Raw genomic sequence first — 21,688 nt, 5'->3', positions numbered from 1 at the left:
AAATGAGATATTGCATGTGAAGTCCTTTGGCAAGCTGGAGGCTGCACAGCTCTGCGCAGTCGTGGGTTGTTGCTAATAATACTGCAATCTCGGGGCCGGAGTTGGACGCAGAGAGGCAGGGAGCAGGCGCCCCTCTGTCTGCAGCTTCTCCTCTTGCCTGACAGTGGTGGAAAGGCTCTCAGAGCCTAAAACAACCCAAATGTGGGCAGCCAGACTGCGGTGGGAAGAGAAGCCAGTGGGAGCCTGGATACTCAGGTTCCAAGTCTGCCTCTAGCTCAGCTGGTGACCTTGGACAGGTCAGTCCCTTCTCTGAGCATCAGTTTCTCCATCAGCCAAGTAGGAATTGAATTCACTGGCTGGCTGGCAGCAGAGATGAGGTGAGGCTCTGGTAGGAGCTGGGATGCAGAGGAACCCCACACCAATGTCCCAGTATTGTACAGCTGTGGGGTCCCAGTGAAGTCTGTACCAACCCATCTGCAGACATTACCCTTTCCCTTCCAGCCCAGCTGGGTCAGATGGCAGAAACCAGGCATAATTTCTGGCCAGAGTGGTGCTCAAATGTTTGTTGAATGAAAGAATAAATGAGTGGATAAAGGGGACCCCACAGGGGGAGTGCCACTCAGGCTCCCAGAGCATTACAGCCCCCCTTGGACAGGTCAACAGTTCATCCCTCAGTTCATGGTCTGTACTGCTTCTACCAGAGTTGGAACCATCATCATGGCTCCCCTGCATTAATGCTGCTGGTTTTTCTGTTTCCATCTTCTTCCCCTACTATCTATCCCTTCTCCACAGGATGCTTAGAGCGATCTTTTTAAACCTCAAATCCTATTATGTCTCTCTTCTGCTTGAAATCCTCTGGTTAGCTTCCTAGTGCCGTCAGGATAATCTTCCTAACCATTAATGAGCCTACAAAGGCTCTCCTGCCATTTCAATCCACTGTCTCCCTTGAGTCACCTGCTTCTTCTTCCATTCCTCCAAGAAGCCCAGGCTCCCTTTCATCTGGGTAAAAGCTATTTTCTTTCAAAAGCTTTCCCTGGTCCCTCCTCCTAGACTCAGTTGTGTTCAGTCGCTAAGTATCGCCCAACTCTTTACGACCCTACAGACTGCAGCATGCCACGGTCCTCTGTCCTCTACAATCTCCCGGAGTTTGCTTAAATTCATGTCCATTGAGTCAGTGATGCTATCTAACCATCTCATCCTCTGTCGTCCCCTTCTCCTTTTGCCTTCAATCTTTCCCAGCATCAGGGTCTTTTCCAATGCGTTAGCTCTTCGCATCTGGTAGCCGAAGTATTGGAGCTTCAGCTTCAGCCCTTCCAGTGGATATTCATGGTCAGTTTCCTTTAGGATTGACTGGTTTGATCTCCTCGCTGTCCAAGGGACTCTCAAGTCTCCATGGAGTACTCATTTAATTTTAGTGTTACACTGCTCGGTCATGTCTGACTCTTTGTGACCCCATGGACTGTATAGCTCGCCAGGCTCCTCTGTCCATGGAATTCTCCAGGCAAAAATGCCCTGAAAACTGCCCCAGACTTATCCCTCTATTCTTCTCCCATCCAACTCTCATCAGTATTTCATGGAATCACTGGTCTATCTCCTGCCTAGACTGTAAACTCTACAGGAGCAGAGACCTGGTTGGCCCTTTGATGCGCTGTTTGCTCCAGTTTGACACAAGGAAGGGCTCAAATATTAATATTTGCTGAGTAGCTGAGTGAGGTTGACAGGAAAAAAGGCTGCTAGCAGTCTTTGAGAGTAAGATAAACTTAAGCAGACCAAGACCAAGGGCAGAGGCCAGACAGGTGGGTGGAGAGCAGTGCAGGGTAGATGGCGGGGAGGGGGTGGGGTGGGGGTAGGGAGAGACAGGGCCTAGACTATGAGTTTGATGAACAAACTGCTAAGATCCAGAGACCAGCCTCCCTGCCTCTTGTCTACAGCTCAAAGACCCTCAGGGCCAACCTTGCATGCCCAGGCCTTTGTCGGCTGGTCAAACTCTCAACCTAGAACACATGTCTGCAAGTACCTGGGCCCGCCCCTTCTAAATGCCATTTTAATAAAAACTGGCCTTATAATTTTAATAGTCTTCTGCAGGGTAATCCAGGAGAAGGCGATGGCACCCCACTCCAGTACTCTTGCCTGGAAAAATCCCATGGACGGAGAAGCCTGGTAGGCTGCAGTCCATGGGGTCGCTAAGAGTCGGACACGACTGAGCAACTTCACTTTCACTTTTCACTTGCGTGCATTGGAGAAGGAAATGGCAACCCACTCCAGTGTTCTTGCCTGGAGAATCCCAGGGACGGGGGAGCCTGGTGGGCTGCCGTCTATGGGGTCGCACAGAGTCGGACACGACTGAAGCGATTTAGCAGCAGCAGCAGGGTAATCCTCCCCTAAAGCAAGAATAAATATCCCAGCCTGGCCCCATTGTCAAATGCTCTTTGTAAACTGAGAATGGCCGCACAGACTAGAAACGCTCGCCTTCACCCCAAGTGCTTGGGCGCTGTTCCTGACCCTTTCCTCCTGACCCCGCATAGGTGGCACCAGGCTTCCACGCCTGTACCAGGCACACCCGCCTCTCCAGTAGCGGAGCCCAACACGCTCCCCAAAGCCCCGAGGGGCGCGCCCGGAAAGGGCAGATTCTCGGATAGGAGAGGAGGTAATGTCTTTGCCTTTGGCTCCGCCCCACCCGCACGCTGCAGCTTGCTGTGACTGGATATGTCAGTCCATGGCTCTCCAATCAGGAGGCTACCCCGGAGCCAGAGGCGGGGCTTCGGTTCCCACGCAGGGCGGCTCCTAGTCTCTCTCTTGGGGCGTCCACCCCGCCCTGTCCCTCCGCCGTGACTCAGCAGGAAGGCGCGACCCGACTGGGCCGGAAGGGCCGAGCCAAGTCACCCCTTCCAGGTCCACGCCACTGAGCGTGTGGGACTGGGAGGAGGATTTGGGGGCGGAGGTGAGAATCCCTAGACCTGATCCCTGATCTTTGTGACCCAGAAAAACTGATCCTTCTCTGACCCTGCGTTTCCCTTTTGAATAGTAGCGATAAACACGTCCAGGAGAACTCAGGAGACACGATCATACTAGTTAGTAGGAAAAGCATGGGGCTTTTCTGGAGTTTGACAGTTCAGGGAGTGAATCTCACCCACTTAATTATCTAGTTGTGTGATCCTAGCCAGTCCCTAAATCCTCCTGTGTAAAATCATAGATTTTTATCTCCATCTCTTAGGTTGAGACAGTGAAATGAAACAAATGAATACAATGTATATGAAACCACTTAGTTTCACAGGTGGCTGCAGAATTCAATTAGGAGAACCAGCTTTGATTAGCAAAACGAAAGGGACAGTTTTGGAAAGCTAGTCCTGGAGGCTAGGCAGTAGACAAAATAAACAGTTCTGCCTAAGAAATGGGCAAGAACCCAAGCGAAAAATGGGCAAAGGACTTGATAGACATTTCTCCAAAGAAGATACACAAATTGTCAATAAGAGCAACAACAACAACAAAAGAGACTTGACATAATTAGTCTTTGCTGCTGCTGCTGCTGCTGCTAACTCGCGTCAGTCGTGTCCGACTCTGTGCGACCCCATAGACGGCAGCCCACCAGGCTCCCCCGTCCCTGGGATTCTCCAGGCAAGAACACTGGAGTGGGTTGCCATTTCCTTCTCCAATGTGTGACTTTAGGGAAATACAAACCCAAACCAGGAGATAACACTTCACAGTCACTAGGATAGCTAGAAAATTTTTAAGGGGATGGGGATAACAAGAGTTAACAAAAATGTGGAGAATTGGAACCACTGTGCACTGCACGTGGGAATGTAAAATGGCCCATCCACCTTGCAAAACAATTTGGTAATCCCTCAAAATGTTAAACATGGAATTACCATTTTTGCTCTTGTTGTTTAGTTGCTAAGTCGTGTCTGAGTCTGCAATCCTATGGATTGTAGCCCACCAGGCTCCGCTGTCCATTGAATTTCCCAGGCAAGAATACTGGAGTGGGTTGCTATTTCCTTCTGCAGGGGATCTTCCTGACCCAGGGATAAAACCTGAGTCTCCCATATTGCCTGATTGTATGTCTACAAAATGTCTAGAAGCCATCGGGACAGAAAATGAATTAGCGGCTGCCAGAGGCCCCAGGGGTGGGGAAATGGGGAGTGACTGCTAATGGGTATGAGGTTTTTTTGGTGGGGTGATGAAATGTACTGGAATTAGATAGTGGTGACGGTTGCACAACCTTGCAAATAGCTAACGGACCACTGAATTGTACACTTTAAAAGGGTGAATGTTATGATATGTGAATTATATCTCAGTAATGCTGTTGTTTAAGAAAAGGCAAAAATGTGGGAGTCAGAGGGCTTGCCAACTTTGGGGTAGGAGACAGGGAGGGTCTCATTTGGGGTAGGCTGTTAGGGCTAGAGTAGAGAAAATCAAAATAAAAATGATGTGGGAATGTGCCTGTGTGTGCAGTGGTGGTGCTGGTGGCCCTGCGAATGTACAAAAGGGCTCTTTAAAAACAGGATATGTAGGGACTTCTTGGTGGTCCAGTGGTTAGGACTCTGAGCTTCCACAGCAGGGAACCTGGGATCCACCCCTGGTTAGAGAACTAGTATCCCACAGGCTGTGTGGCATGGCCAAAATAATAATAATGAACATGAGTTTTTTTAAAAAAGCAAACAGGGTATCTCATTTTTAATTTTCAGTTGTTTGGTTCTTTAATTGTTCTTTGTATTTATTTACTTGGCTGCGCCGGGCCTTCGTTTCGGCACACAGGGATCCTCGATCTTTGTTGTGGCATGCTCGATCTTTATTTTTTAACGTTTATTTATTTATTTATGGCTGTGTCTGGTCTTAGTTGTGGCACATGGGATCTTTCGTTGCTGTAGGTGGGCTTCTCTCGAGTTGCGGCACTGCATGGTTCCAGAGCCCTCGGGCATGAGGGCTTAGTTCCTCTGAGGTGTGTGGGATCTTAGTTCCCAACTATGGATCAAATCCTAGTCCCTTGCATTGGAAGGTGGAGTCTTAAGCACTGGACCACCAGAGCAGTCCCTCAGCTGCTTGTTGAATGCTTGCTCCAAATCAGTGGCCAAGTGTGCACCATGCAGCCTGGAATCGGTGGAACTTTGTGGGTGAAGGGCTTAGTCAGTGAACGGGTAAAGGGGGAGTCACAAAGGCGATAAAAGCAGCTGCTGCTGCTGCTAAGTCACGTCAGTCGTGTCTGACTCCACGACCCCGTAGACGGCAGCCCACCAGGCTCCCCCGTCCCTGGGATTCTCCAGGCAAGAACACTGGAGTGGGTTGCCATTTCCTCCTCCAATGCATGAAAGGGAAAAGGGAAAGTGAAGTTGCTCAGTTGCATCTAACTCTTAGCGATCCCATGGACTGCAGTCTACCAGACTCCTCTGTCCATAGGATTTTCCAGGCAAGAGCACTGGAGTGGGTCACCAGTGTCTTCTCCAAAAGCAGATGGGAGATTCAGAAATCAGCAAAAGTCAGGGGGACTTAGCAGGACCTAACCTCCTTAAGGGGCTTCCCTCATAGCTCAGTTGATAAAGAATCCGCCTGAGATGCAGGAGACCCCGGTTCGATTCCTGGATTGGGAAGATCTGCTGGAGAAGGAATAGGCTACCCACTCCAGTATTCTTGGGCTTCCCTTGTGGCTCAGCTGGTGAAAGAATCTGCCTGCAATGCGGAAGACCTGGGTTCGATCCCTGGATTGGGACGATCCCCTGGAGAAGGGAAAGGCTACCCACTCCAGTATTCTGGCCTGGAGAATTCCATGGGCTGTGTAGTCCACGGGGTCGCAAAAAGTCTGACATGACTGTGTGACTTTCACTCACTTCACTAACCTCCATAAGAATTCCTGAGACTTTTGGTAGGGATCCTCGGTATCCTATTTTAATGGGCCATTTTAATTAATCTTAAGAGGCAAGCTGCAGTCAGGAAGTTGATTATTCTAAGATTGCCCTTAGAATAAAACTCCTCCCTGTGGCCCAGAAAGCCCTGAGTGGTCTGACCCTTACCAGCTTTCCTGACTGGTCTCTTGGCACTTTGCTCCAGTCACAATGCCCTTCTTGCTGGTCCTTCTGCAGGCCAGGCTAAATCCCTAGTGAAGGACCTGGAATGGTCTACCCTAAACCTTTTCACGGTCAACAAAAGGCTTAGTGCTGGTTCCCACCCAGGCCCAGCTCAAGCCTCACCTCCTCAGAGGCTTTCCCTTAGGAGCCAGTCCCTCCTGTAACACTCTGCTTCATGTTCTTCATAGCACAAATCACTGCTCCAAATCTCTTGGCTGTTGATTTGTTCAGTGGCTTACCACGGGACTTGCCTTGAAGGTAACCTCTGGGCCATGCAAACAGAAACAGGTCTAGATCTTTCTGGGGCTCTGCAGCCCCAGAGTCCAGCCCAGTGCTCAGACTAGCACACATGTGCTCCAGAAATATTTGCTCAGGTCCTCTGTTCACTGGCCAAATATTATTTGAGCACCTGCCGCGTATGAAGTCTTGCATACAAAGTTCAGCACAACAGCCCCAGCCCCAGGAGAACACAGCCAAGTCAGAGCAGTCTGCTGAGATGTGGGGGTGGTGCTGTCCCTGGGCAGGTACAGGGTGTGATGGGGGCTCCTAGCCCCGACCGTGGGTGCAGGAGGCGGTACCCATGAAGGCCTTCTGGAGAAAAGGAAAGCTGAGCCATGAGGCTAAATAAGAGTTGACTAAGGGGGAAGGAGGGGAGAGGGTGATGTGTATTCCAGGCAGAGAGAACAGCATGTGCAGAGGCCTGGTGGGAAGAAAGCCCAGACATTAGAGGAACTGAAAGTGGTTCAGCCTGGAGAGATCCTGGCACCAAGTGGTGATGGATGATGTCAAAAACACAAGCAGGGCCAGTCTGTGCAGGAGACTTTGTAGACTGAACTAAGAAGTTGAGCAAAGGGCCTTCCCTGGCGGTCCAGTGCTAAGATTCCATGCTCCCAATGCAGGGGGCACGGGTTCGATCCCTGGTCAGGGAATTAAGATGCTGCTTGCCATGTGGTACAGCCAAGAAAAAAAAAGAATCTTAACTTCCAGTCCTGCGTCTAACTTATCTGCAAACCTGGATAAGTCATTTCCTGTCTCTGAGCCTCAGTTTTCCCTGTCTGTAAAAAGGGATGCTAATACTTCCCTTGAGTTGAGCACCGATGAAAGCACTTTGTTAGATGGGGAAGGGGCGTCCGGGGGTGGGAAGCTGTGATACACCTCAAGACAGTGGGAAGGCATACTTGAACGCGGCGGTACCTCAGTTCGTCAGTTCAGTTCAGTTGCTCAGTCGTGTCTGACTCTTTGCAACCCCATGGACTGCAGCACGCCAGGCTTTCCTGTCCATCACCAACTCCCGGAGCTTGCTCAAACTCATGTCTTATCAAGTTGGTGATTTACCTGGAGAGGTAATAACCCTGGGCTGTGCAGAATGACAGTGTGCTGCACTCAGATCTGGGGCTCTGGGTGGCTTGAACATCCCTGACTCTCTGCCTGACTCCCTCCATTCTTTGGTGCTCTCACAGGAGGAGATGAGCACATGTCCTTCTACTCCACCATCCTGAACCAGAAGCCCCAATTCCCTGAATTCTTCAGCATTGTCATTCCTTCCCTCCTCCAGCCCTCATCCCGCGAATGACACAGTGGGTTGCAGGGCACTCCCTGACAAATGGAGACAAAACCAATAATGCCAAGAGCTGATGGAGTTTGGAGCTTAAGTGTCTGCCTCGCTCTTTGGCTGGCAGCCAAGACTTGGGTTTGGAGCCTGTGGGAAGCAGAAATAATGCCTTCCCCCTCTAAGATGTCCATGTCCTAATCCTTGGAGCTGGTGAAAATGTGACTTTACATGGTTAAAAAGATTGTGCAGATGTGGTTAAATTAAGGACCTTGAGGTGGGGAGATTATCTTGGATTATCCAGGTGGGCCTGATATAATCATAGAAGACCTTTAAGGATGGAAGAGGGAGAGTCAGAAAAAGAGATGAGATGATGGAAGCTGGGGTTGGAGTGATGCAGTTGCTGACCGGAGGAGGTCTTGAGCAGGCATGGAATGCAGGCAACCTCTAGAAGCTGGTAAAGGTGAGGAAATGGACTCTCCTCCAGATCCTCTAGAAAGAAAATTGCCCTGCCAACAGTCTTGAATTTAGACCAGGGAAACCCATTTCCAACTCGTGACCTCAGGAGCTCGAAGATGATAAATTTATGTTGTTTAAAGTCACTAAATTTGTGATAATTTATTACAGCAATAAGAAAAAAATCATACAGAGCCTTCAGGCTAATGTGGAAGGCTGAGTTTTTTTGGTCAGACAGTTGCTGTTGGCAAGTCATGCACCTTGGGGCTGAGAGAGGCTCTGGCAGGATCCCCCACTTCTCTGTGGCCCTGGGGCTCCAGGTGAGATACCTCAAGAGCTGCCCTTGGGGAAGCCCCAGTGCTGCTTCCTTTTCCCCATCATCCTTTCTGCCTCCTGTCAATTTTTTTCTCTTCTAGTCACTCCACTACCATGACCGCCATGTTTTGTGACCTTGAGTAGACCCCGTCAAGGACCCAGATTTCTGTGAATGTAAAAGTGAGGATGGCCCAGGGGACCTTCTAGGAGCCTTCCTGGCGGCCTGACACTGCGAGTCAGCGTTTCCAGGATGCGATGGGCCTGCGGAAAGCTCTCTGATGATGCTCTTGACCTGCCCTCCATCCCCCAGCGGGTTTCCTCCAGAGTCCTAACCAGAGTCTTTCTTGCTGCCACAAACAGTGCACTTACGCCCCAACATTGACCTTGGTTAAAAGACGAGGGAGGGGGGAACAATGCTTTATTGACTTGGCACCTATGAACGGGTGGCTACAGGCCCCCAGGGTTCTTTGCATCTGCAAAATGGAGGCTCTGTTGTGGGGGCAGCAGAAATCAGAGTTGCTGGTTCCAGCTGCAGGGAGGGGCCACTGTCACTGCTTTGGCCCCTTCCAGTCCCCTTGTCCAGCCAAGCACCATCTGGCCTTCTTGGAGCAGGCCAGGGCAACGACCCCAGTTCTTCTGCAGCCCTTGGCAGTCTAAGCTCAGACCTGTAGGCCTCTCCTGCCTTCCCTCTTCCTGAGGATTCCAAGATGAGTAGAGGCAGGAGGGAAGGGATATACCCCATTTTCAACTGAACATTCTAGAGCACAGGCCAGGAAGGCTGGGTCAGGGTTCCCGTAACGGGACCCCTGCCAAAGAGGACAGTTAGGAGTTATTCACGTCCCACCGCTTTCTGTCTGAGCTGAGCAGAAAGTGGGAGCTTTCATTGAACTGGGCCCACCAAAAGTGATGACAGTGAGGTCACACACTAAGTTGATGGGCTATGCTCCCCTAGGCAGGACCACACCATTTGGGCAGGCTCTCTCCCAGGCAAGGGGAGGGTAGGGCAGAGTGAACTGCTGCTCTCACAGGAGGAGGACTTCCTGGAGGAAGAGGGGCAGGCCACAGTAGGTTCCCAGAAGAGGTGGTCTGCAGAGCAAGCTGGGTCACACCGGCTGGCACAGGACACTGGCATCCTCGCTGTGGTCACAGTTGTGGGCATCCCAGCGGATGTGAGAGCACAGCAGCAGGGCACTCTCATCCCCACGGCACTTGACATTGTCCAGGAGAATAGGGCCTCGGCCTGGGCCAAAGTGGGCCTCACCGGGGGCTGCCAGGGCCTGGCCACAGCCCAGCTGACGACACAAGACGCCAGCTGCCCGCAGGTCCCAAGCATCGTCACAGACAGTGCCCCACCGCTGCCCTAGGAAGAGCTCCACACGCCCCTCACATCGGTGGGCTCCGTTGGCCAGACGTAGGTGTCCTGTGGGGGGACAAGGCCTGGGGCTGGAAGGGGCAGGCCCAGGCCAGGCCACTCCCAAGCTGGGCCAGGGGAGGGGTAGTTAAGAGGAGACAAAGGGTGGTGGTTTGGGACACCTCACTGCCCTGGGCGCCACTGGATGAGGGCAGACAAATGAGATAAAATAAGATGGGCATCGGGAGAATGTGTACAAGCCCTTGTGGGGCGCTCTGTGCATGCTGCGAGCTCCATGTCTGCTCTCTCCTCAGTTGTCTGTTTACAATCCCAATACCTCAGCCCTACGGCTGTTGTCAAATGAGATTGTCTCCCCGAAAGTCATCACCATCTCCCCTCCCCTCTGGACTCCCCAAGTTAAAGCCTGAATTCTTTCATTGATCTCCTCAGGACAGGAACCCCGCCCCTTTATTTTGGTCTCAACTCTAGAAATCTCTCAGTTGCTCTAGCTTAAAATCCCCCTCCCTCTTTCCAGACATCCTATCTCTATTGATGAGGCCTGAGACTAGCAGGAAAGGACAAGAGTTCGAGGACCTGGTGCAAATATGCTGTGTAACCCGGGGCTGTGACCTCCCTTCAGATCTGGTCCCTCCTACCCTGATGCCTCCACCTCACTCTTAGGGACTGTGAACACCTACCGTCCCTAGGCCGAGGAGTGGGCACCCGGGTGGTCTCTGCACCCTCCTGCTGGACTAGCTCCTCTGGACCTGGCTCAGCAAGGACAGAGAAAGAGGTGACTGTGATACTAGGGAACCAGTCCCTTGAGACCAGCTCACCTCTTACCCTCCAAGGGAAGCCTGATCTAGGATCAGAAAGGACTTCATAGGCCCCCACTCCTTGGAACAGAAACGGGGGTTGTGTTTCTCTCACTCTGGGCCCAAAGCAGAGCCCTCTGTGGCCAAAGCTACCACCAGGGCACCAAACAAGGGCAAAAATATCAATTCCCACATCCATCAATAAAGAGACGCATTTTTAAATGTGTCGGACTCTGTAAGTATCCCTTTTCCAGTGACTTCCCAAGGTACAAACGTATGCTCCCCGAAAGCTGATCAACTCTCGTTGCTAACTAGAGCTTTTCGGATCCTTGACGCAGCACAGCAGAAGCTCCCCGACCACGCCCTTGACTGACTCTCCCACACAGTGCTCTGGGACTTCGGACTCAGCTCAGGCCCCGCCCCGCACTGCCGCAGAGGGCGCTCCCTCCCCGGCCCCGCCCACACCGCGCAGCCGCAGAGCGAGTGGGTTCCACCCGATGGTGGGCTCCACCTCTTACTGCGGAGCGTGAGCACTCTCCCGCCGCGCTCACGCAGCAGTGCCGCGGTGAGCGCTCACGCGCGACCCCGCCCTGCCCGCGCTGCAGAGCGTGCCTCCGCGAGGCCCCGCCCACCTTCAGCCCGCCTCCGCGAGGTCCCGCCCACCCAGAACCGCCCCCTCGAGGCCCCGCCCACCTCCAGTCTGCCTCCACAAGGCCCCGCCCACCCCAGAGCCTGCCTCCGTGAAGCCCCGCCCATTCCTCAGAGCCTGCCTCCGTGACGCCCCGCCCACCCCTCAGAGCCTGCTGGTCCGGCCGGCACCGCGGTAAGCGCCAGCACGCGGCCCCACCCATTTTACAGCAGGCCCCCGCCATGCCTAAGTAAGCGCCTGCGCGCGGCCCCGCCCACTTCTCAGACGGAGCTCCGCCTCGCCTGTGCCGCAGTGCACACGTGGCCCTGCTGCGGCCTCACCTGAGCAGAGCGCTCCCGCATCCTCATGGTGGCCGCAGTTGTGCTGGCCCCAGCCCAGGTGGAAGCAGTCGCTGAGGCGGGCCTCCGTACCGGCGCAACCCACGTTGTCCAGCAGCACGGGGCCGCGGCCGTAGCCGAAGTGGCCGAGGCCCGTGGCGCCCAGCGCCGGCCCGCAGCCCGCCTCGCGGCAGGCCACGCGCGCGTCCGCGAAGTCCCAGTCATCGTCGCACACGGTGCCCCAGCCCCCGGCGTACAGCACCTCCACACGACCGCGGCATGGGCCTGGGCCACCCACCAGCCGCAGCCGCCCGCCTGTAGGGCGCACAGGCCCGCGGCCAGAGGGGCTGGGCTGGGGCCGCCAGCTCCCTGGCAGAGCCCCGGCCCCACCCTCTCCCACCCGCAACGGAACCCCTGCCCTGCCACTTACTTTTTTTCCCTGCCGCCCAGGCGGCAGTGGTGAGCCGTGCGGGCTCCCTGGAAGGCAGGGCACCAACTCCTGTAGCTGCAGAGACAAGGCATCTAGAGCGTTTGAATGGGACAAGGGGGACTTCTGGCCTGCAGTAGGGCACAAGGCGCGCCTACGGAGATGTGCGACCTCTACCACGCCTTCACCCTGCTCAGCCTCAATTCTAGAGTTACCGTGTTGTCTGCGGTGGTGGGGTCCTCAGGAAGCTTGAAGGGAATGAATCAAATCCTACTTCCAGATTTCAGTGCCAGCAATAGCTCCAGACCTCATTCTAAAAGTACTTCTATCCTTCATTCAACTTGTATCTCAATTTTCCCAAGTCCCCTTGATTTCCAACCTCAGCACCTCACTCCAACCTGCCCCTGCCAAATTTTATTTCAGAGCTTCGAAGAAGTGCCTCCTCCCACCCTGCTGAACTTTTCAGAGCTCTGGATTTCATTCTTGCTCCATCTGCTCATCCGTTCTCTCACCCACCTCTTTACCATCTGGTCAAAAGCCCTGGCCTGCTAGCCGGGGCCCCCGCCCCATGGATCCAGACAGTCTTTCCAATTCCCAGTCCTACCCACCTAACCCGTACCATTCCAGCTTAGAGGGCAGGGCTCCTTACCCTCTGCCTCTGTGTGCCAGGCCCAATCCGCTCTTGTGGCCGACGGTGGCAGTGCTGTGAGAGTCAGGTGGCCCAGGACTAGAGCAGGAGAGAAGGGAGTGGGGTCAGAGGACAAGGTTCTGGTTCCTGGAGAGGATAAGAGGATTTCCCTGGAGAAGACAAACAGATTTTACTTCCAGAGCTGGAGGCTCAGCCTCAGCTGGGGTCCAAGGAAGTCTGCCCTGCTTTGCCAATTCTGGTCATTTATTTGTGCTGCCTAGGCGTACACTCTACAGTTTATACAACACCTTCACAGGCATGTTTTCATTTCTTTCCAGGGTTCTCAGAAGCCCAGTGGGTGTCCAAGTTGGGGAGATAAAGGAGTGCCATGCACAGTCCTGAGGGGCTTGCAGAACAAAACTCACTATCCCCATCTTACAGATAAATAAGATTAGAAGGGGCAAGGGGCATGCTCAAGATTACGCAGCAAGGTTAGCTGAGGCTTTGCCAGGGCACACTCTGCCTCATTGGGCCTCAGCTTTCCCATCTGTACATCAGGATTGATGACTCCTGGTTTGCCATGAGGCATGGGCAAGCACTTTATATCTGGCAGAGTGGAGTCCATCTGTAAAGTGCCATTAACAGCCCTATTTCTATTTGTTCAGAAAACCTTTTACTGCGGAAGAAGGACCAGGTGAGGGGAAATACTATCATAAGAGAATCAGGATTGAGGAGACAGGGAGTTCTGGGGACATGCCTGAGTTTCAGTAAAAGAATTCTGGAGTATCTCTGGAGCCATTTTAAAGTACTATTACTTTACTCCGAAGTATTTCACAAAAAGTGCTTAGTGCTAAACTAAGTAATCAACAAGAACCTACTGTATAGCACTCAACATACTGTAATAATAACATATGAGAAAAGAATCAAGAAAAATCCATGTATATACATGTATATACATGTAAGTATAGTCTAAGGGTTCAAAGAGTCAGACATGACTTACACACACACATATGTATAAGTAAATCAGCGTGCTGTACACTGAAAAGAATTACAACTATATTCCAATATAAAATAAACTATATTCCAATATAAAAATTAAACTTGAAAATGCCAACAATTAAAAAAAAAAGTACTTAGTGCCAGAAACTCAGCAGTGGTCACAGGACTGGAAAAGGTCAGTTTTCATTCCAATCCCAAAGAAAGGCAATGCCAAAGAATGCTCAAACTACCACACAATTGCACTCATCTTACACACTAGTAAAGTAATGCTCAGAATTCTCCAAGTCAGGCTTCAGCAGTACGTGAACTGTAAACTTCCAGATGTTCAAGCAGGTTTTAGAAAAGGCAGAGGAACCAGAGATCAAATTGCCAACATCCGTTGGATTATTGAAAAAGCAAGAGAGTTCCAGAAAAACATCTATTTCTACTTTATTGACTATGTCAAAGCCTTTGACTGTGTGGATCACAAGAAACTGTGGAAAATTCTTCAAGAGATGGGAATACCAGATCACCTGACCTGTCTCTTGAGAAATCTGTATGCAGGTAAGGAAGCAATAGTTAGAAATGGACGTAGAACAACAGACTGGTTCCAAATAGGAAAAGGAGTACGTCAAGGCTGTATATTGTCACTGTGCTTATTTAACATATATGCAGAGTACATCAGGAGAAACACTGGCCTGGACGAAGCACAAGCTGGAATCAAGATTGCCGGGAGAAATATCAATAACCTCAGATATGCAGATGACACCACACTTATGGCAGAAAGCAAAGAAGAACTAAAGAGCCTCTGATGAAAGTGAAAGAGGAGAGTGAAAAAGTTGGCTTAAAACTCAACATTCAGAAAACTAAGATCATGGCATCTGGTCCCATCACTTCATGGCAAATAGATGGGGAAACAGTGACTGACTTTATTTTTGGGGGCTCCAAAATCACTGCAGATGGTGACTGCAGCCATGAAATTAAAAGACTCTTGCTCCTTGGAAGAAAAGTTATGACCAACCTAGACGGCATATTAAAAAAGAGACATGTCTTTGCCAACAAAGGTTCATCTAGTGAAAGCTATGGTTTTTCCAGTAGTCATGTATGGATGTGAGAGTTGGACTGTAAAGAAAGCTGAGCGTCAAAGAATTGATGCTTTTGAACTGTGGTGTTGGAGAAGACTCTTGAGAGTCCCTTGGACAGCAAGGAGATCAAACTGCTGCTGCTGCTGCTGCTAAATCGCTTCAGTCGTGTCCGACTCTGTGCGACCCCATAGACGGCAGTCCACCAGGCTCCCCCGTCCCTGGGATTCTCCAGGCAAGAACACTGGAGTGGGTTGCCATTTCCTTCTCCAATGCATGAAAGTGAACAGTGAAAGTGAAGTCGCTCAGTCGTGTCCGACTCTTAGCGACCTCATGGACTGCAGCCTACCAGGCTCCTCCGTCCATGGGATTTTCCAGGCAAGAGTACTGGAATGGGGTGCCATTGCCTTCTCCGGAGATCAAACTAGTCAATCCTGAAGGAAATCAACTCAGAATATTCATTGGAAGGACTGATGCTGAAGCTCTAATATTTTGGCCACCTGATGCAAAGAGCCGACTAATTAGAAAAGACCCTGATGCTGGGAAAACTTGAAGGCAGGAGAAGGGGACGACAGAGGATGAGATGGTTGGATGGCATCACCGACTCAATGGACATGAGTTTCAGTAAACTCTGGGAGTTGGTGAAGGACAGGGAAGCCTGGCGTGCTGCAGTCCATGGGGTCACAAAGAGTCGGACACGACTGAGTGACTGAACTGAACTGAGTGCCAGAAAATTCTGGAGACATATTTGGAGTACTGTTAGACAACTCTGGAGTATTGGTGGGGTAATACTGCAGTACTACATAGTCGTAGAATTTTCTGAGGCACTTCTAGAGCAGTACTGAGAAATAAAAACTAATTTGGGGGCCTTTTCGAAAAAACGCAGGGAAACATCAGCCACTCAACATCCGGGTACCCTCCGAGGCCCCTCTCCCGGTCTCCTGCGTCAGAATACAGCCCCTCCCCGCCCCGCCCACCGGCACCGCCCCGCCCACCGGCACCGCCCCGCCCACCGGCACCGCCCCGCCCACCGGCACCGCCCCCAACCCCGCACCTGCGCAAAGAGCGCCAGCGTCCTCGTGGTGGCCGCAGTTGTGCACGCCCCAGCCCAGACTCAGGCAGGCTGCTAGACGGGGCTCGCCGCCTTCACAGTGCACGTTGTCCAGCAGGATGTGCCCCGTGCCGTAGCCGAAGAAGGCGTTGGTAGTGGCTGCCAGGGCCGCCCCGCAGCCCAGCTGGCGGCACACCACGGCGGCGTCCGGCAGCCCCCAGTCGTCGTCACACACGGTGCCCCACAGGCCACCGTGCAGGATCTCCACTCGGCCCTGGCACGGGCCTGCGCCCCCCACCAGGCGCACGCTGCCCTCACCTGGTGATGGGGGCGGGAACCAGGAGCATCTCCCGCAGGGCTTTGCTGCCCATCCCAATCCAGTGGTCTTGCTATTGCCCCAGGCCCTCTGCATACCCACAATACATGGTGGCCCAGGACCTAACACCCAGGAGGACCTGCTCACCCGCTTACCCCCAAAGCACTGCCTCCTCACAGTCTAGATTAGGGGCGCTTTGGGGGATCTGAGGATAGAATCCTATGACTCTGTCACTTTCTGCCTGCCCTTGTCCACGCTCTCCTAAACCGTGTGCAATGTGCTGATTCCTTACTTCACAAACAACTCTGCCTCCAGGAAGCCCTCCCTAATCTCTGATGAATGAGATCCTCTTCCTCCTCTGGACTCCCTTGCCTTTTTATCTGTGCTTCTGTAAGAGAATTTTTCATTTTTCATTTTCTTGCTCTAAGATCATTATCAGCATTTCTATATATAGTATATCTGACTCTCCCATTGGATTAAGCTTCAGCCCCCACCTCTTTTGGAGAAGGAAATGACAATCCACTCTAGTATTCTTGCCTAGAGAATTCCATGAACAGAGGAGGCTGGAAGGCTATACAGTCCATGGGGCCACAAAGAGCTGGACACGACTGAACGACTAACACTAACCCACCTCTTTTATTTTCTCCAACCTTGTGCTGGCTGTTTTTATCATCTCACTAGAATGAATCCTCTTTCCCTATCCAGACAGTGAGCAGCCTGCGGGGTGGGGGTGCAGGGGGCAGAGCAGGGGTGAGGGAATGACCAAACTCACCCGTCAGTAATCCCTCTCTTCCCACTGCCTAGGGTAGGATTTGGGAGATTCCTCCTGGGTCCCTCTCCTGAGACCCGGGTGGTCCCCACATTGCATTACTTACCTTTTCCATTCTGCGGCGTTGTAGGGGGTGCCCTGCTGGTTAACACTCTCCTTGTTGGGGGCTGCGTGGGCAAGAATTCTGGGAAAGAAGAGAGGAAGATGTGGATATTTCTGTTCTCCATACTCACACACACAGATATGTGAGGGGCAGTGTATGGACCCCTAAGTTTCCTGATCTCTGGGCTTCTGGCCACACAAAGGGTCAAAGCTGGGAACTCTGGGTAAGAGAGGAGAAAGGGCCGCCTGAGTCCTGAAAGCAGTAGCTTTAGAGGAGTTTGCTTTAGAGGATTTCTTTCTGTTCTTGGTTTCCTTAGTTTTTAAAGCAGCATCACATCACCTGAGAATTTGTTAGAAATGCAACATACAAATTCTCAGGCTCCATCCCAAATCTGCAGAAATTCTGGGATGGGGCTAACATCAGTGTGTGTGATTTTCCTGTGCCATGCAGCATGCAGGGATCTTAGTTCCCTGACCAGGGCTTGAACCTGTGCCTCCTGCAATTGGAGTGCAGAGTTTTAACCACTGGACCGCCAGGGAAGTCCCACCATCTGGGTTTTAATAATGAGCCCTCCAGCTGATTTTCTTAAAAAACAGAACTACTGCTTTCGAGGTCAAAGCCTCCCAGGGATTTGTTGCAGGTCTGTGCCAAGTGGGCCTTAAACCACCAGACCCCAGTGGTGTGGATATAAAACTGGGAAGGGGGCTCTCTGCTGGGATGATTGAAGCCCTCTGTGGAAGCAGTATTGCTGGTTTTCAGCGGAGGTCATACCACAAGTCGGAGCATGGCAGGGCCCAGTTTTCTGCCTGCCAGGCTGGGGTCTTGCCCAGGGCTGTGTACACACTGCAGCTGCTGGCTTGGTCTTCACTGGAACATTCTGACCTCTGGGAAGTCCCTTCACGTGTCTAGCCCACAGCCCTGCTGCCCAGCAGTCTGTCTGCCCTTCTGGGTCACAGGCGGGCCCGCCCACTCACCGTCACACAGGACCGCCACGTCCTCATAATGGAAGCAGTTATGCACGCCCCAGCCTCGGCTGCCGCACTCGCTCAGGGCAGCTTCCTGCCCGCGGCACTCCACGTTGTCCAGCAGGATGGGACCTCGGCCCTGGCCGAAGGCGAGGGGCCGGGGCACGGGCAGCGCCAGGCCGCAGCCCAGCTGACGGCACACCACGTTGGCGTCCACCACATCCCAGTCATCATCGCAGACGCTGCCCCAGGAGCCCCCGTGCAGGACCTCCAGGCGGCCCCGACAGCGGCTTGGGCCCCCCACCAGCCTGAGTTCTGTGGAGAGAGTTGAGCTGGCACGGGGTTGGGGGTGGGGTCACTGGGCCCTACCGAGATGATGCCCACCTTGCCACGAAGCCATGGGGACCTTGGGATCAGTCCCTCCTGGGCCTTATTTTGCCCTTTCTGTAAAATGGGGACACTGGAGCTGTCCCTTTGCATCTTGAGTACCAGAGGTCTTCTGAGCACCTGAGTGCTTTGGGAGCGAGAGTTGGGGGGAAGGGTGGGGAGAGAGGCAGGGGCACCTACCTGGAAAGGGCAGTGAGGTGGGCTGTAGGGCACCAGCTGGAACAGAGGGAGGAAGAGCATTGGCCCCTGAGCCCCTTCCCTTGGCCCCAGGAACACAGCCTCCCCTCCAGTCCTCACCATCACCCGCTTCCTCATCACTCCCCCTGCTTTGCCAAAGCCCCTGACTGCCCCAGTTGGCCTCCTAGCTTCATCCCTCACCCATTGGTCCATGGGCTGCCCCAGAGAGATCTGCCTGAGACCCAGACAGGCTGATCCCATTCCATTGCTGAATTCCTCAAAGCCTCCCCTTTTCCTGCAGAAATCCTGGACTCTAAACTTTCTCTGCAAAGCCTTCTAGGATCTTCTGAGCAGCCTCACCTTCCTTCTTAATCTTGCATCCGTCTGATCACTCTAATCTTGCTATCTCCTCTGCTCACCCTGCTCATTACAACCCTGTAGATGGAGCCCCCTCCTATGGGAAGCCTTCCTGAAGCTCTCAGCTAAAAGGGCTCTCTTTTTCCTCTGAATCTCTGGGTGCCATATACATACCCCTTTCCAGGCCTTCTGCCCAGTGATGTGGCCAGGTCTTTGACATCTTGGTTTCCCCCAGAGCTCCCTGCCCAGAGTCTGTTACTCCCCAGATGTTTAGTAGCTTTGCCTTAGGGTTGTAAATTAACTTTGGGTTTCATTCTGGTTTCCCCCTAAAGAGTTTATCTATGTAAGTCTTTCTGTTTCCTTTGGGTTTCTTTTTTGGTTTTTTTTTTTGGTTCTAGTTTTTTGGTCATGCTTTGTGGCATGTGGGGTGTTAGTTCCCTGACCAGGGATAGAACCCCCACCACCTATGTTGGAGGCACAGTCTTAACCACTGGACCCCCAGGGAAGTCCCTATCAGTCCTTCTGCTTCAGCTCTCACATATGTATATGTCAGCACTGTGCTCATTGCTTTATGCGGCCTGGCTCACTTAATCATTAGGACAACTTACGAGGCAGCTTGGATTTTGCAGAAGGGAAAACTTCAGGTTTAGTGAGGTCAGGCCACTTGCTCAAGGCCACATAGCAAATAAAGAGTGAAGCAGGAATTCTAACCCAGCTAGCCACACTCCTGTTCACCGAACAGTGCTGAGCACGTGGCCTAAGAAGGAACCTGGCCTGGCGTGGGAAGTTCATACCCCATCAGTTCAGTTCAGTTCAGACGTAGCCCTTCATTTGTGCTCAGGCTTGTCAGACACAGCCACATACCTTACCGTACAACCTCTGAGGCAAGTACTAGTGCATCCATCTTATAGATGAAGAAACAGAGTCAGTTTCTTTTTCCCTAAGTTAGGTTAGTCCCTAGGTTGTTTGATTCCATCTATTCTACCAGCTGGTTTTCCAACAGCCGTTGGTGAGCCCATGCCTTTTCCCTCCTTCCCTATTTCCAGTATCCTCACTGCCTAGACTCTGTGTGCATTGAACTCTCGCCTTTAACACTGAGCCTTCCCCTCCCCCAACTCGGACCTTAGCTTTCATCAACCTGGGGCAAATGTCAGAGCTGGAAAGAATGTTGGAAAACACCTCATTTACAGGCCATGTCCCACCATAATTTTACAACTGGGAAAGCTGAGAGTCAGAAAAGGGAAGGGGGAGGGTCAGGGGAGTTGAGGGGCACTCACCGAGTGGCAATAGGAGGAGGAAGGACAGGGCTGGGGGGAGAGGGGAAGGGGCAGCGCTCCTATCTCCGGGCCCCCATCCCCTGCTCCTCTCATCAGGCTGGGGACCAATGTGCATCTCTGCTTCCTTGTGCGTCCAGCCAATGGGTGGTCTTTCCAATGGTCCCATCAAGGTGCGGTGAGAAGTCACAGCTGGAACATCTGGAATTAAAGGTTCCAGGTCTCTTCTTCCAGCTGGAAGAGCCCAGGGAGAGCTTTGGGGGCGGGTTGAGGTGGGGAGTGACATTTCCACTGGGGTTTGGTATTCTGAATGGAGGCAGTGGTTGGAGGATAAGAATGGAAATACTCATAGTAACTCCTCATGAGGGGTTAAGTCTGGCTGAAGCAAAGGTATATGAAAGCAGGTGGTGGGAGATGAGGTGGGAGGGTCATGCAATCCCCAACCGGGATAGATCCACATGTATGTGCCAAGGGCTTTGAGTTTTTCTCCAGGGCAGCCCATCTCAAAACAAGGTGCTGATGCCACTGGTAGCAAAACTCACATCGTTTTGTGGGGGAGATAGATGGACATTTACTGTTGCCTTAATTTTTTCCTTTTGCAGTGCATTCTGTTTATGACAAATGATCCTGGCTTTCCATTGATCTGGAACAATATCAGGCTTCCCTTGGAAGTTAATTAAAGTTTAAATTAATTATTTATTTATTTTTGCTGCACCGTGGCTTGTGAGATCTTTCTTAGTTCCCCAACCAGGGATTGGACCCAGGTCTCAGCAGTGAAAGCACCAAGTCCTAACTGCTGGACTGCTAGGGAATTCCCTACAGTTAATTTAAATCAGAAAAAAAAAAAAGGGCCAATGTAAAGAAAAAAACATCAAGGAGACATGGTTCCCATGAGTCACAAATATGCAAAAATGGTGTAGGACTGGAAGTTTAAATGCCATTTGGGATGCTCTGCCCTTTTTAGGTAGGAAGCCCTGGGAGATTATTTTGTTTAATTTTGGATTGAAGTTTACAAGCCAAGAAGAGCATAAATCCTAAGTGTAGAGCTCAGTGAACATTCACACCATGTCACCAGCATCTCAGTCTGTGGATAATGATTGGATGGTTGTGGCGGGGGTGGTGAGGGGTGGCTGGTTTAGAAGATGGTTCTGTTTGAGGGACTTCCCTGGTGGTCCAGTGGCTAAGACTCCATGCTCCCAATGCTGGGGGCCTGGGTTCAATCCCCAGTCAAGGAACTAGTTAGATCCCACATGCTGAAACTAAGACCCAGTGCAGACAAAGAAAAAAAAATTTTTTTTAAGAGAAGATGATTCTGTTTGGGATACACTGGGACTGAGGTGCCCAGGGACGTGGGTGCCCCTCTCAGCAGGAACACTGCCCCCCGCCCCATCTTTCCCTGGGTCTGCCTCCATCCTGGCGGAAAAACAGGCTGGTTGGGAAGAGGATGAAAATCTATCTGGATGTGGACACAGGGTTTTCAATACTCCATTCATGGAGCCCAGTACAGCCCACAGTGGAATAATCAGCTTTTGTCCTTCTGGGGACAGATGGGAGATGGGAGTTGAGAACTGTGAGGAGGGGAAAACTGTGGTCCAGGCTTTGCTGAGGGGAATCCACAGTGACCTGGGCCTGCCCCTGCCTCCCAGGCCTGGGAGCCACCCACCTC

At 52.1% G+C, this 21,688-nt stretch overlaps 1 protein-coding gene across 1 annotated transcript; it reads right to left on the bottom strand.

The window, feature by feature from the left end:
- Positions 1 to 9,469: 9,469 nt before the first annotated feature.
- On the bottom strand, positions 9,470 to 20,191 carry SSC4D (scavenger receptor cysteine rich family member with 4 domains). Its single transcript, XM_055408826.2, has 10 exons — positions 20,026 to 20,191; positions 18,395 to 18,430; positions 17,837 to 18,142; positions 16,866 to 16,943; positions 15,678 to 15,992; positions 12,585 to 12,662; positions 11,939 to 12,013; positions 11,512 to 11,823; positions 10,426 to 10,494; positions 9,470 to 9,796 (listed from the first exon to the last, which is right to left on the bottom strand). Exons 1-10 carry the CDS (start codon positions 20,189 to 20,191, stop codon positions 9,480 to 9,482), a joined length of 1,752 nt encoding a protein of 583 aa, XP_055264801.2. The 3' UTR covers positions 9,470 to 9,479.
- Positions 20,192 to 21,688: the final 1,497 nt, after the last annotated feature.

The sequence above is a fragment of the Moschus berezovskii genome, chromosome 27 (genome assembly GCF_049115385.1).
Source record: "Moschus berezovskii isolate FMDL1 chromosome 27, NW_MosBer_1.0, whole genome shotgun sequence".
Taxonomy (NCBI): Eukaryota; Metazoa; Chordata; class Mammalia; order Artiodactyla; family Moschidae; genus Moschus; species Moschus berezovskii.
This window is presented reverse-complemented; position numbering and strand designations above follow the sequence as displayed.

Bases quoted from the DNA above. Each gene is read 5' to 3' on its own strand.
- SSC4D (XM_055408826.2), bottom strand. From the start codon at position 20,191: ATGGGACCATTGGAAAGACCACCCATTGGCTGGACGCACAAGGAAGCA. The intron at 16,944-17,836 runs GTGAGTGGGCGG...CTTCTTTCCCAG, and splicing joins CGTGGCGGTCCTGTGTGACG to AATTCTTGCCCACGCAGCCC. The intron at 15,993-16,865 runs GTAAGTAATGCA...CCCCATCACCAG, and splicing joins AACGCCGCAGAATGGAAAAG to GTGAGGGCAGCGTGCGCCTG.